The sequence below is a fragment of the Accipiter gentilis genome, chromosome 1 (genome assembly GCF_929443795.1).
Source record: "Accipiter gentilis chromosome 1, bAccGen1.1, whole genome shotgun sequence".
In the NCBI taxonomy this organism is placed as follows: Eukaryota; Metazoa; Chordata; class Aves; order Accipitriformes; family Accipitridae; genus Astur; species Astur gentilis.
In genome coordinates this window covers 25,707,072-25,721,000 of record NC_064880.1, presented here as the reverse complement: position 1 = coordinate 25,721,000, position 13,929 = coordinate 25,707,072, and the positions used below count along the sequence as shown (strand labels likewise).

General features: G+C 35.7%; 1 protein-coding gene across 10 annotated transcripts in view; it reads left to right on the top strand.

Annotated features, from left to right (window-relative positions):
* ADAM23 (ADAM metallopeptidase domain 23) overlaps nucleotides 1-13,929 on the top strand; it is an 82,599-nt gene that overhangs the window by 55,108 nt on the left and 13,562 nt on the right. For 8 of the 10 annotated variants that reach the window (XM_049798598.1, XM_049798616.1, XM_049798581.1 and 5 more), the window contains exons 19-24: nucleotides 1,089-1,139; nucleotides 1,610-1,673; nucleotides 3,283-3,388; nucleotides 4,818-4,937; nucleotides 5,921-6,089; nucleotides 7,988-8,099. In XM_049798598.1, coding sequence (XP_049654555.1) covers nucleotides 1,089-1,139; nucleotides 1,610-1,673; nucleotides 3,283-3,388; nucleotides 4,818-4,937; nucleotides 5,921-6,089; nucleotides 7,988-8,099 — 622 coding nt within the window. The other 2 variants (XM_049798571.1, XM_049798641.1) reach the window with 2 other exon arrangements.

Below are 13,929 nucleotides of genomic sequence, written 5' to 3'. Positions count from 1 at the left end.
GAGAAAATCGGGAAAAGAAGCAAAACCTGTGGGTTGAGATAAGAAAGGTTTAATAGAACAGAAAAGAAGAAACTAATAATGATAATGATAACACTAATAAAATGACAACAGCAATAATAAAAGGATTGGAATGTACAAATGATGCGCAGGGCAATTGCTCACCACCCGTCAACCAACACCCAGCTAGTCCCCGAGCAGTGATTCCCCGCCCCCACTCCCCCCAGTTCCTATACTGGATGGGACGTCCCGTGATATGGAACACACCATTGGCCAGTTTGGGTCAGGTGCCCTGGCTGTGTCCTGTGCCAACTTCTTGTGCCCCTCCAGCTTTCTCGCTGGCTGGGCATGAGAAGCTGAAAAATCCTTGACTTTAGTGTAAACGCTACTGAGCAACAACTGAAAACATCAGTGTTATCAACATTCTTTGTGTACTGAACTCAAAACACAGCACTGTACCAGCTACTAGGAAAACAGTTAACTCTATCCCAGCTGAAACCAGGACAACAGTACATTGCAGCAGCAGACCCTTTCCAAATCTTCACAGGTCTCTTTTTGATGACGAAAAGCTTTGAGAATGGTCTACTCCTAGCTTTAGTAATCTGAGGCTTCTGGACCTAATGACTTGTTCATACTAAAAAAAGTTTCCAATGCCAAGAGAACATGACAATTAACATCATAAAAAACCCACAGCTCTGTAAGCAATAGACTGGTAGGCTACAACTAGGTGCTCACTTACATTCTTAGTGGAACTGAAATGAATGCAGGGGCAGTGTTGCAAACATGGCCCCAGTATTAGCTACCAAATATCCTGCTACTGACCATGTTTGTTTTGCTTTTCATTTTGCCTCACCTCCTTAACTTCTACTTGGAATATGCAGAAAGTTAGAATCAAACCTTGTATTTCATGGCTCAAGTTACTAATTTTTTTCATGTGTATTTGCAGTTACGAAGATTCCTGCACTAATTATGTTATCTACCCCCTTTATATGTTGTGCAATTGTCTTTTAAAACCAGGAAAATTCCATATGTGATCCTTTGATGTATTATAGTACACATGATAAAAAAAAAAAATAATTAATTTTTTTCAGTGTCCACCAAATCTTCATAAACAAGATGGGTATGCCTGTGATTCTAATCAGGTATGCAATGTTTTAAAATCCCTGCACATCAGCAAATAGAAATCAACCAATTATAAGTTTTCTTTCTTTAATCCTGTCTTCCATATTTCTTCATAAATTTTGTCTTTTGGACATCTCTGTTGCTTGTGCTTTATGCACTGTATGAATAGTAAAAATTTCTACTTTGAATAAAATCTGCTTGGTATCTTTACATTTTAGCTGTAGATCTTTTATTACACTCTATGTTAATAAGTTCTTTACAACTATGTAAATGAGAAGTATAAAGCAGCTGCTGAAATGTCAGTATGTATTAAGCATCAACTGACTTTGAGAATCTGGGCCAAAATGTGTACTCCATCTACCCAAATTCATGAAAACTATTATATATCCCAATATGTGTGTGAAGAATCAAAATGAGACATTTGTGGGAGGAGGGGAAGGAAATGAAATAGTGTTCAGTTCTCATTGCTAACATGTTGTGTTTTGTTTAGGGTCGTTGCTATAATGGTGAATGCAAGACAAGAGATAATCAGTGCAAATACATCTGGGGATCTAGTAGGTTGACTTTAACTACCTTAAATGTCTTTTTTTTTGTATTTTTAGTATGTTCATTTTTTCTTCTTGTCACTGTAAGTTAAAGCTTTCTGCTCAGTAGAGTAGACTGCAGTGAGAAACTGTGGCTTGATTGCCAAGTGAAATTCTGAGTGTGGAAGTGTTGACAGTGAGATTGTTCTGACGTGATGTGGTAGGTAGGACAGCAAATGCTGGACTCAGGTGGAATTAGGTGAGAAAACATAGAGAATATTGGCAACTTAGAGTTACTGTTAGCAGGGGGTGGAAAATGGGTTTGAGGATTTTTTGGGTATAGTTCAAAACAAATGTTCTGGGGGTTTTTAATGGCAGTTGTTAATTCCATTATCCCAGCAGTGGTTCACGCTAAAGCTGCTCCACCTTGCTTATCTTTGCTATACCATCCTACAAGTCAGGAAAATTAGTACATTAGTGTGAATTTAAATATACATAGTATGAATTTAAGCCCAGAGGTGTTAAGTAAAATAGAATTGCAGTTGCAATGGAGTTTGTTTGCACGTGAGAGGGGATAAACACTCTGTGTAATGATTTTGAGACAGTTCAGCAGAGCAGAACTATCAAGTTGTCCTGTACTCTAGCACTTAATGTTTTCTTGTGCATTTTGTCTAATTATAACTGCCACTGCTGACAGTGCCTATTTGAGGCGGAAGAATTAGTCCATTCTAGGCAAGATGGGAGAGATATAGTTTTTTGTTTGTTTGTTGTTTGTCTTGTACAGTACAAAAGATGCTGTGTAAGTGTAAAATTGGATGGCGACATTTTCTTTGTCTTCTGATGCCTTTTTGAGCTTTATGTTGCCACTTCACATTTATTGATAATATTAAAGGTAATAGATGTTTTTGTTAACTAATTTCTTTGTATCTTACATACTTATATTTGAAAATATTTGGTTTGTCTTCTGTACAAGTGATTTTACTGAAACTACTGTCTTATTTACTTTTAATATTTTATCTTCCTCTGTATAGTTGTTGTGCTTTTTAAATTGATTTTTAGAAAAAACAAATGGGCTTGTTACTAAATAATTGGGGTGCTGTTAGTTCAGATTTCTACTCCTACAAAGCAGTAGAAATTACACTCTGACTGTTCAACCCTGTTCTCAGTGAAGTCCTGAAAAATAAAACAAAATAAACATTGAGTTGATGTCAGAACATATGCTTATGGTATATGCCATGTATAAAATCTTTGATCTCCTGAAATACAGATCAGGAGTAACTGTAGTGCAAATAACTAGATTAAATCTGTGTGCAGCTGTTAAGAAGTGAACAAAATTGGACCACAGATAAATTCAAATGCAGAAGACAATACCGACACTGTGGAGATTGCTTATTTAAAAGTTCAGAGCAAATTTTGAACATTGAGATTATTTTAGAAAAGCCATCTGTAGGTATTGCAGTTCAGTCTGCTAGGTCCCCACTGTAGTCACTGGAAAATACCATCTGCGTATATACACGTGTTTAGCTTTCTGTTTTGTATTAAAAAACATACAGAGAACTGCTGCAATAAATTATACAGGTTTTCAAAGCTCTTATGTTGCTAGTGGAAAGTATATTCCTTTTTCCTTTCTTCGTCACAGAGTCTTCAGGATCTGACAAATTTTGTTATGAAAAGCTTAACACAGAAGGCACAAAAAAAGGAAACTGTGGAAAAGATGGAGACCGATGGATTCAGTGTAGCAAACAGTAAGTTCAGCTTGGTATAGATTATTTATATTTTAAATAGATTAATACTAATTTAATATTGTCTACTTTTTCATGAATGTTTGAGCAGTTTGTTTTGCATTATTTTGAATCTTCTTTCCCTCGCAAGGTTTGCATCTTGAAAAAGTTCCACAGCTCATTCTGACAATTCCATGGGTGACTCAGCAATACACTTGTAAAGAATTCCAGATTTTCAGAAGAATGTACTGTGACTTTAATTCTTTCAGAGGAACTAGGGGATGGGGGAGCAAAAAGTCACAAGTTCCTAATAGACAAACACCTCAGACTTGGTAGGGATAAACTAGGCTGCAAATGTTTTTGCTTGCTGTGGAATTAATACCAGATTATGTTATTTCAAGTTTATTCCAACCTTTATTTTGTCCAGAGGACCATTAGATATTTGGACACTATAGAGAAAATGGCCGATTCATTTGCATGTGATCATTACTAGATGAATATTTGATTAAATTTAGTTTTCAGGTTAATAATCATTAGTCGATAGACTTACATTTCTCCTAATTTATCTACTGTTTTGTAATTTTTAATTAACCATGTAAAAATTTCAGTCTCGGAATGGTGTTTTCCTTCAACTATCTGATGTTTGTCATCAAGTGGCTTTTTTTAAATTTTATTTTATTACATGATTCACTTTTCAGATAGGTTCATAAGCAAAGAAGTTGTTTAATGAAATTTTTGTATTTAGATGAGAACAGTGTTGTTCTGATATGTATATTAAACTCATCTGTATAAAAGGTTTTCTGGGTCAGTAGAGATACGCAGAAGAATGGTCTAGCTTAAGGGCCATTTAAATTTTTTGCAGTTTTAACAAATACAATTTCCAGCTTTCATCCAATTGCTTCTATGACTTAAGACAATTAGAGTAAGAGGTGGAAGTTTTAAGCTGATATCCTTCTACTGAAGATTGCTTATATAAAATAACATCAAATAAAGCAGACTACCAAAATTCAGGCACAGACACTGCATGCTAACGATTATTATAGTTCTGTTGTCCTGCAAGGGAAATAAAATAAAATTAAAAATTCAAACTTCATATTAACATACAGCATCCAAGCTGCTAGAGAGAGGGAAATATAATTTAGCCTGATATGACAAAGCTTTGTACAATTAGGCACCTCATAATTGTACTGTATTATATTTAGAGCACAGATAAATTTTTTTGTTGATGTCAGCATTCACTGGTGCATTAGAATGAATGATTACTTGTTTCTGCCTCTTGTCATTTATATCAAATAATATTTTATTTCCAGACTTGTACTCTGAAAGTCTATCATGCGGCTTATGGTAATATATTACTTAATGTGATCAGCAGCATCATTGCTGGTCTTTCCTTTTTTGTACTTTTACTTCATATTATTCCAGTAACTTTTTGATTTATGTTTTCATTTTACAGTGATGTTTTCTGTGGCTTTTTGCTCTGTACTAATCTTACTAAAGTTCCACGAGTTGGTCAGGTTCAAGGAGAAATTATCCCAAATTCTTTTTATCATCAAGGACGAATAGTGGACTGCAGGTAAGAGATAATGCAGTGTTCCAACATGATTTTGCTTTGTTAAACCTAACTGAATTAAGATAAACATAAATGTAAAATTGTATGATTTTTAGGTAATTAATATCTTGCAGCAAAATCATTATTCTAAGTGGTATTTCTTTTGATTAAAAAAATTAAAAGGCTAATAATATTCCACATTTTAAAGAGGGCAAAATGTGGGTTATGCTCCTTGATTACTCTATCTGGTCTCTTCAGTAGCAGAACTTCACAGTCAGAGTTTAATGCTCAGCATTATATTTTTCTGGGGGCGGGGGACACATCTGTAATTGTTGAAGAACCATATATTAAACATAATGTTTTTGCATATTATATCCTCAGAGAAATAGCTGTAGGGAAGTGAAGGCTGAGAGGGAGGAAACTGAAGAGTTGTGGCAGGATAAGATGTTAAGTTATGGTTTAGTTAAAGGGCAGGTAAATGGGTTTTAGTCCGCGGTGCACAGTACTGGATTTGTATTCTAAAGACATTGGCAGCATTGCTGTCATGCTAAGAATACTCTCTTACATAGTTAGGTGAGTGAACAATGGTTCTTAACTCTTCTATTATTCCACTAGTATTTTTATTTAAATGTCATCACACAGGAAGTTAGTTTTTTTACATTTTTCTAGCAATAGTATTTCACAATATTTGGGGGAGAAAAAAAAAAGGAAAGGAAAAAAAAAGAAAAAAGCTTGGCCCATCAAAGACTGTTAAAAAAAAAACCCAAATCCTAAGGGGGTTACTTTTTGAGTATTTAAGTCATTATCTAGATTTATTTTTAATCTGACAACCGGAACACCTTGTCAGTGCTGTGGACAGACAGAAAAGCTTTATAATTTTGTTCAATCTGTCTGTGTACTTGAATGAGAGAAAGGTATGAGGCTTTTAGTATCTACACTAACATGTTTAATATTTTTCAAAAGACTCCAGTCGCAATACTAATAGTATCTTAAAACTTTTCTCCTAGTGGTGCTCATGTTCTTTTAGATGACGATACCGATTTAGGTTATGTGGAGGATGGAGCTCCATGTGGACCTCACATGATGTGTCTGGACAAAAAGTGCCTGCCAATTCAGTCCTTGAACATAAGCAGCTGTCCCATTGGTTCTAATGGAAAAGTCTGTTCTGGTCATGGGGTAAGTCTGTACTGGGAGTTAGCTAAGCTTCTCCAGCTCTCACTGCTATATCTGATCTTGGACCCTGTGGAGTTACCTCCCTGAAAGTGTTCCCAAGACCTGTTGATCTGAAAACACAAATGTTAGATTCAGAGGAAGGCTGCCCTTCTGTGAAGCATAGCTAAAACTTCAGAAAGCAAAGTTGTCAAATTAGTTCTGCAATTGTATCCAAAGTGGTGTTTTTGTTACTAGCAAGAAAGAACTTTGACATCAGTTATTGTAAAGACTTCTGTAATGTACTACCTGTATTTCAAGCTTGCCATCTTCAGTTAAGCTTTTTCCTGCATACTTAACACCTTTATAAAGTTGGACGAGTGTTCATGGATTTACACCTCATGACTTAGATAATTAAAATTCTAAACTGTTGGACCTCAACAGAGAAGATACATTCTTCTTGAACAGCTGCAAACTGTATCATTTTACATTCAGGAACATTATATTCTGTTATTCTACCCATAAGTTCGTTTGTCTAAGACAGTAGGTATGTTTTGATGAACAGATTGACTGTTCCATGTCTTAACTGATACTGATAAAATATTGATAAAACCTTTCCACTGTGGGATTCAGTGGACAGATACTTGCCTAAGGGGCTAGACTTTATACAAAGTTTTTGTTTTTCTTCTCGTTATGTGTAATTGAAGACGAATTTGAGTGCTTCAAAGAGGATTAGGTTCAAAATCAAGAAGAAAAATTTTAATATTGGAAAGTAAAGGATCTAGGAGTTCTAGAAATTGTCTTGGTACTTTTGGAGAGTGGCATGAGTGGTGAGGGAACTATGTTACCTTTTTTGTTTTGCTTTGGATGATTCCGATTCATAATTTTAAAAGAATACTTCAGTTCGTCAAACCTGCCATAAGATGTATTTATCTTCAGCTTCCTAGATAAGATTCTTCAGTGAATACTTTAAGAAGCAGAATGAGGTAAAAGTTAAATGAAAAAAATCACATGTACTACTTGTAATCATTGGTGCGTAGGTTCTTTTGGGTGTTTATTTTTGACATTATGTTCCAGTGTCCAAAAGGCATTATTAGCTGATGCCTAATGACTGACTTCACTTCTAGTCCAATAATCAAAACTTCATTCTTTTTTTTGCAACTGTTTCTCATGTCATATTCTTTCCTTAGTAACCTCTTCTAGCAAGACATTCAATGTTCTTTTTCCCATGGAAAGTTTATAGCTATTAACTCTCACTATTGGTTTGATACTATAGATTTTGTCAGTTGGATAGGTTTTCCTGCATCTGATAAATGTACTGCCAATTTTTGTGAGTCCTAAGTCCTTTTTTTAGAGGTTATTCAGTTAATGTAGACTTAGGAAGAATTATTTCCTCTCCTTTTAAAAGGTAAGTAAGCACTCCTTGTTGCTGCTTAGAAAAAAATGACAACAAAACCGATGAGAATCTTGCTATTTTTTATACATGGGAGCAAGTTGTTAATGAGAGGTTGTAAAACATGACCATATCTTGAACGTTTTAAACGCAAATGCTTGTATTCCTTCTGGACATCCAGGCTCAAAGTCTAGATAGTTGGTTAGTGAAGATCAAACTAGTCTAGATAGGTTTTGGGGTTTTTTTTGGATGAGAATTTCTGTTATTTTTTACATCCTGTGCAGGTGTGTAGTGCAAATGATGATGGGACCACTGGGAACACTTCTGCTTCTCCTAGCCTCTGAGTGTGTTTAGAGGGTAAAAGCAAACTTTCAGGTTATTGATATATTATACTCATTCTAAGCACTCCGTGCTATTGTTACAATATATAGATGGATGTCTTATACTGTGAATCAAATACCTAATTACAAGTTAAATAAACTTAATAAAATGTAGTTAAAAACCAACTGCTGTCATTTATTGTCTTTTCCAGGTTTGTAGTAATGAAGCGACTTGTATTTGTAATTTCTCCTGGGCTGGGACAGACTGCAGTATTGATGATCCTATCAGGGATACTGGTGGCAAGAAGGATGAAGGACCCAAGGGTTTGTGTGATTTCAGTTTTGATGTTCTTTCAAGTATTTATGACATTTTTCTGTTGTTACATGGTAGTAGAATTACTACATAGAAAAAGAATATTATTGTGCAGTCCTGCTTAGACCCAGACAGTAAAATTCTGCTTCATGTAGATGAAGTAGGTCTTTCTGCTTTGAGAATTGATGAAACTTTTATGTTTCTAACCTAAATTTGGGGAAGCTTTCCATAGATAATGGTATGTACTTTTCTGGTTTTTTTCTTTCATCCCTTATTCTCTATTTTTTATGATCATTTTCTTTGTGATTGGAAACTGACTAAGTGTAGCTCTTATTATTTATATCATAATTGAGTATCTATGTTTTCCTAGAGATTTCCAGTTCCCTTAGCTGTTCTCAGCTACTTCAGAGAATTCAGTGGCATAAAAAAGGGAAAAGTGGAATGTCCCTGGTGAAAAAAAGCTTTGATTCTTTGAAATCAGATTTAAATGGGAGAAAAAAAAAGTAAATCAAGATTTTAAAGAATTACATTATTCTTATGATTATTATTGCTTACTCATGTATTTAGTAGGTATTTCAACTGCATTGAAGTATAAAATACAAAGAGGAGCTATTGAGGAAATAATTCATCAAAAAAGTTTTCCAAAGAGGAAGAAAAGCACTTGAGATTCTCTGACTTCTCTGCCAAAGAATGTCTTTGGATTGTGCTGTCCAATTTTTTTGTCTTTCCTGTCATCAGGACATTGTCTAGCATCAGGCTATATTTATCCAGTGTTACGCATTTACAGATAAAGTTCCCAATAAACAACTGAGAAACCCAAACAAAATCTTCCTGCTATGTCCCAGTTCCAGATTCTTCTGTCCCTTATATAAGGCTGATGGAAAGAATGATAGACTTGTTTAAAAATGTAGTCCTTACAGCTCAGACTCTTATTGATTACTCATTTAAAAAATCCAAGGTTTCAAGGGAGGACAGGGTTTTTGTATGTCCCTCCAGAATGGCTCTACTTCTGTCTTGTGTGCCTTACTCTTTTGCCCCTTAGCAAAATGGTTCCACTAGACCTTTACCAAGAACTGTTGAAGAGATCGTCTTGAAACAAGTTACCACTATGAAGGAGGCTCTCTAGAACAGTCCACATTTGTATTAGGGAATCTGTGCAGGTGCTTCCTGGACTCCTACACATTGAGTGTAGAGCTGGCTGGTTTGTACCCTGTCTTACAGAGCTACTCATCGTTCCCATTTCTCATAAAAACCTTCATAACTGTGGAACGCTGCTTACAGAGTCTTTAAAAAAAAAAAAAAAGTGGAGAACAGCACTATAGAGCTGGTTACTTCCCTTTCTGTGGGGATGAGGAGAGCAGTATTTACAGTTGTGACACTGAGAGTACATGAATTTTGTATTGCTCATTTCCAAATCCAGTTGGTAAGAAATAATTCTTTCCTCTATGAAAAGGTCTATGGGAAAAGCAACACAGAAGGTACACTTATCTTGGTTAGATTTTTGTAATTCAAATTAACTCATCAATTTCAGAATGGAAATACCTTTATGAAAACTAATACATCGATGCTGAAATGTTCTGGGAAAAAGTATTAAATGAATAGTATCTGCATGAATTTCTGCCAGTAGGTACAGACATGAAGTTTAGACTGCATTTTTTCAATGGAGTCCTCTGCAAAAAGGCAGAATATGTTTTTGTACAGGGTGGCTCAATGATTTCAAAAGACGGATTATTTTTACTTATGTTGTTGTAATTTATTGGTGTTTGAAGCACCTAGCAATGAATTTAGGAGCCTGAACACTGACAGCTACTATAATCTCTTTTGGTGTACTAACAGAGGAGTTCCTTTGTAAGAAGATGTCAGAAGAATACAGGAGTAGTTTTCTGTATTGTAAAGATCCAACGTACTGAAGTAGTTTCCATTTTTTTTCCCCCCTTATTACCAGTACTTCCTATGTCATATGCCAGTTTACAAGTCTGAGACAGAAACCAAATACTTGTTTTTCCTTAGCCCTAAATTTGAGTTTTGTTACGTTTCAGAAACAGAACACTGATGATGTGAAAATTCACCAGCTTTAAGATTTTTCACACCATAAATCCAAGCATTTTTCTCACTACAATTAGAGCATGTATAGCTAGGAAGTATTGCTGTTTATTTATATGTTGTTACAGTAATTGACAACTGACTGCTACTCCTGCTGGACTTTTCAGACCTTTCCATCATCCATCAGTTGCTTTTGGCTCCATACTGTGTTTCAGGATTTAAAAAATTAGTGGTCCTTAATTATGTCAGTATTAATACATGAGTCTTAAATTACTCTAAACTCAGTAACCTACTGTATCCTGTACTAGTAGACCTACACAGCATGCAAGCAGTTTTCAGAAGACAGAGAGTTCTTGCTGTTAGTTTTCAGCTACTCCAGAAACTTTGAATTACTTTAGAGTGTTGGCTAGTAGTTTTGAAATAAGTAGGACTCCATATGGACACAAGATTCTTCCTTTACAATTTCATTTGCAGAATTAGGTCTTTGTTTGACTAGTGGAATAGTGTTTGTTTGTTTTTTTAATATAAAACTTATGTCTCAAGTGTGTGTGTGTGTGTGTGTGTATTTATGAAACAGGAAAAAAAAAATGAAACAGTTTCAAAACAGACTTCATTCAGCAAGAAGACTACAAAGTTTTTGTCCCTTGGAAAAGTTCCCATTAGACAGGGAATTCAGCTGCTTGTTTGTGGTCTGTTATGACTCAATGAATCTATCAAGCTCTTTAACATAAGAAACGTATAGATGTTTTTTCTGAAAAGAATTCCCTTAAAAAATAAAAAATAAGGCCTCAATGTCTTAAGAGACACTATCTGAACATACTGAAATTTCCAGGGTGTTACCTGAAGCACATTTCTAGGGTAGGTTTTTCCTTTTAAAAGGTGTTATCTGTCTTTAGGTCATATAGATAGAAAGTCCTATTCATAAATGCAGTAACAAAGGAAAATTTTACTAACTAGTAAAGGAATGAATTAAGAAGTTGTTTTGTTTTGTTTTGGTTTTTTTCTGCAATGGAACCGTTTCCAAACAAACTGTTTTCATTTGCTTAGTGTTATTATGGATACAGTAAGTTTCTGGTGATCGAAAGGAAGCTTTGTTATTGGTGATTTATTTACATTTTGGCTGTTTTAAATAAGCAGTAGGTTGAGCATGTTCCCTTTTTAAGTAAATAATAGAGTCGCAAGCTAAAAGTGATAGTCTCACGTTTACAGGAAAACTTCTTGTTGAAATATTTGCAAGCATTCAAAGAAAACCAAATATAACTCATTTCAGAATTTTTAAAGCTACAGTATTTGGTAAATAAAGGTCTATTAGGAGGTTTGAACTGTTTATCTGACAATGGATTATAGCATAAAATATTCCTTTGAGGAATTATTTCATGTTTTCATTTCAGACATATATGTGATCATTTCCTTAAAAAATCTTCCCTTTTCCCTCCACACAGTGAGCATGGCCACTAACAGGCTAATAGGTGCAGTGGCAGGGACCATTCTGGCCTTGGGGGTGATTTTTGGAGGCACAGGGTGGGGAATAGAGTAAGCATTTTTCTTAGTTTGAGTTTTATGTTTGGTGCCTAGTGTGTGAGGTAACCGTATGCACCCGAGCCCTCTGTGTATTACCCCCTGTTAGCTTTGTCATGTGGTGACCGTATTTGTTATGTGATTTGACTGTGTCTGTGTCATGTGGTTTGCTCATGCAGTGTTGAACCTTCTCCTGTCTGGGATAATGTGGGGCATAAAACAATAAGTTTGTGAATTTTTACATTGTCACAGTAAAATTAAATGTCTCAATGTTTCCATTACACCAAATTATAAAAATTATGGGGAAAAAAAGGAAGTTCGTGATAATTTTGCAAAATAGACTAAGTAACATGGACTATTTAATACAATGCAGAAATTATTTATTACAATCTATGGGGCTTTCAGTCTAATAATCGGTCACGTGATCTGGCTAGGAAGATGAAAGCTGATGATAATAGTATAGACAGCTAGTTTTACAGTAAAGCTTCTGAATGTTCTGTTGCTAGGTTTCTGTTACCTTAAGGCCATAGAATGCTTAAGGATAGAAATTATATATACACAATATGTATGAGCAATTTTTATTGTCTTTTCATAGTTTTAGGAAACTGTAATCTTAAGTGTTAGCCCACTATGTCAATTTTAACAGTGGCTATGATTTAGATATGTGTGTCTGTGTATGTACATATACACATATAAAAATGCCCATATAAGAACACTTTTCATTCTGTGTTTGCTGTGCAAACTACAGAATAAATTGCAGTTACTCTGCTCTTCTGAGGTTTCCAACTTCACTGTGTTTCTAATACTGTGTATTACCTCTGTCGTGTGACAGTGCCATCTCTCTGAAGGGGGAATCATAACAAGACAGTTTGTGATTTCTAATCAAGCTGTGTGAAAAAGCATTCCTGTAAAGTTCTAATTAAGGCTGCATAGGTAGTCTTCTGGTAGGCAGCATTTTGCATGTCTGATGCATGTCTGAGTTTGCAGCTGTAGATATAACCTTTTTAGCTGTTGCTGAACGGGACTGTTACATGAAACTCATCTTAGATTCTCAGAAGAGTAGAGACTTCTACACTCACAGAGGACAACTAATAGAAAAACAAATAGGAAGAAGGTAATAGATCATCTGCTTGAGAAAGAGCACATCTGTGTTTTACTGGTGGCTTTTAAAGCTGTTTGCTAGAAACTGAAGACTGTGAAGATTGTAAAGGTTTGAGACCCAGATTCTGGAGCAGGATATTTATTTGCCTACAGGTTGAGGACCATTTGCCTTTTCCTTATATTCTGCCTTGCACTCTTCTGTTTTTATCTTCCCCTACTTGCTGTCTCAATCCACTCAGCTCTGACCAATGTCCCTGACCATTTGTTCTTGCTCCTGTATCCTTCTGCTCTAATTCCAGCTTTTCTTCATCTTTCCTCTCTTCTTCTCACTCACTACCTGACTCATTCTTGGTTTTGTTTCTATCCATTCTTCTTTCCTGGATCCCATCAGTCTTTTCTCTGTTCTCTGGTTCCTTCAGATACAAATGTACATACAAGGCAAGCTGCTGCTATTTTTTGTTGCTTGGTTTAAAGAAAGCACATGGGAACACAAAACCCTCTCTGTTCCTAATGCCCTTCAGGCCCTGGTAGCTGTTAACCATCAATGGCTGCAGGGGAGGTGGTGCTATCACAACCTGATGGCAGGTCCTGCCCTTCTTCCTCCTTCCTCACCACTTCACTTGCAAATTGCAAACTTTTCCTCAAAGTGCTGAAATAACTTCAGTTTCTTAATGCTTTATGAACTTAGTAATCATGGGGGACAAAATGGCAGAGTAGGTTTTTTTCCAGATTTCATCCTAAAATGGATACTTAGCTTTGATAAACCAGAGGATTTGGCTGGCAAAGTGACAGGCAAGAGAAGAAAACGTCAAACCACCACAGTGTGTTGTTACCTGCAGGACAATGTGCAGGAAACCTGCCACTTCTACAACTAGCAGAGTTTCAAAGCAATGTATATTAATTCTTGTAGAATCTCTCTGATGATGATGAAGATTTAGGGAATAATCTGAATTCCACTGAAATTACAGGTGTGCTCTGTTTTAACACCTTCAGTAGGATTTGTATCAGGGTCCTAAAAGATGTCTAGAGATGATACAATAGCCATGCCAAAGCAGACAGCGCCTTGCAGGAGAGGGTAGTGTGCCAGGCAGTTATGGTGTGGTTAGTTGCAGGAGCTTCCTCCTGGTAAATCTCTGTCTGCAGGTTATAGCAGTAGCATGGCAGAAAGAACAAGCATAC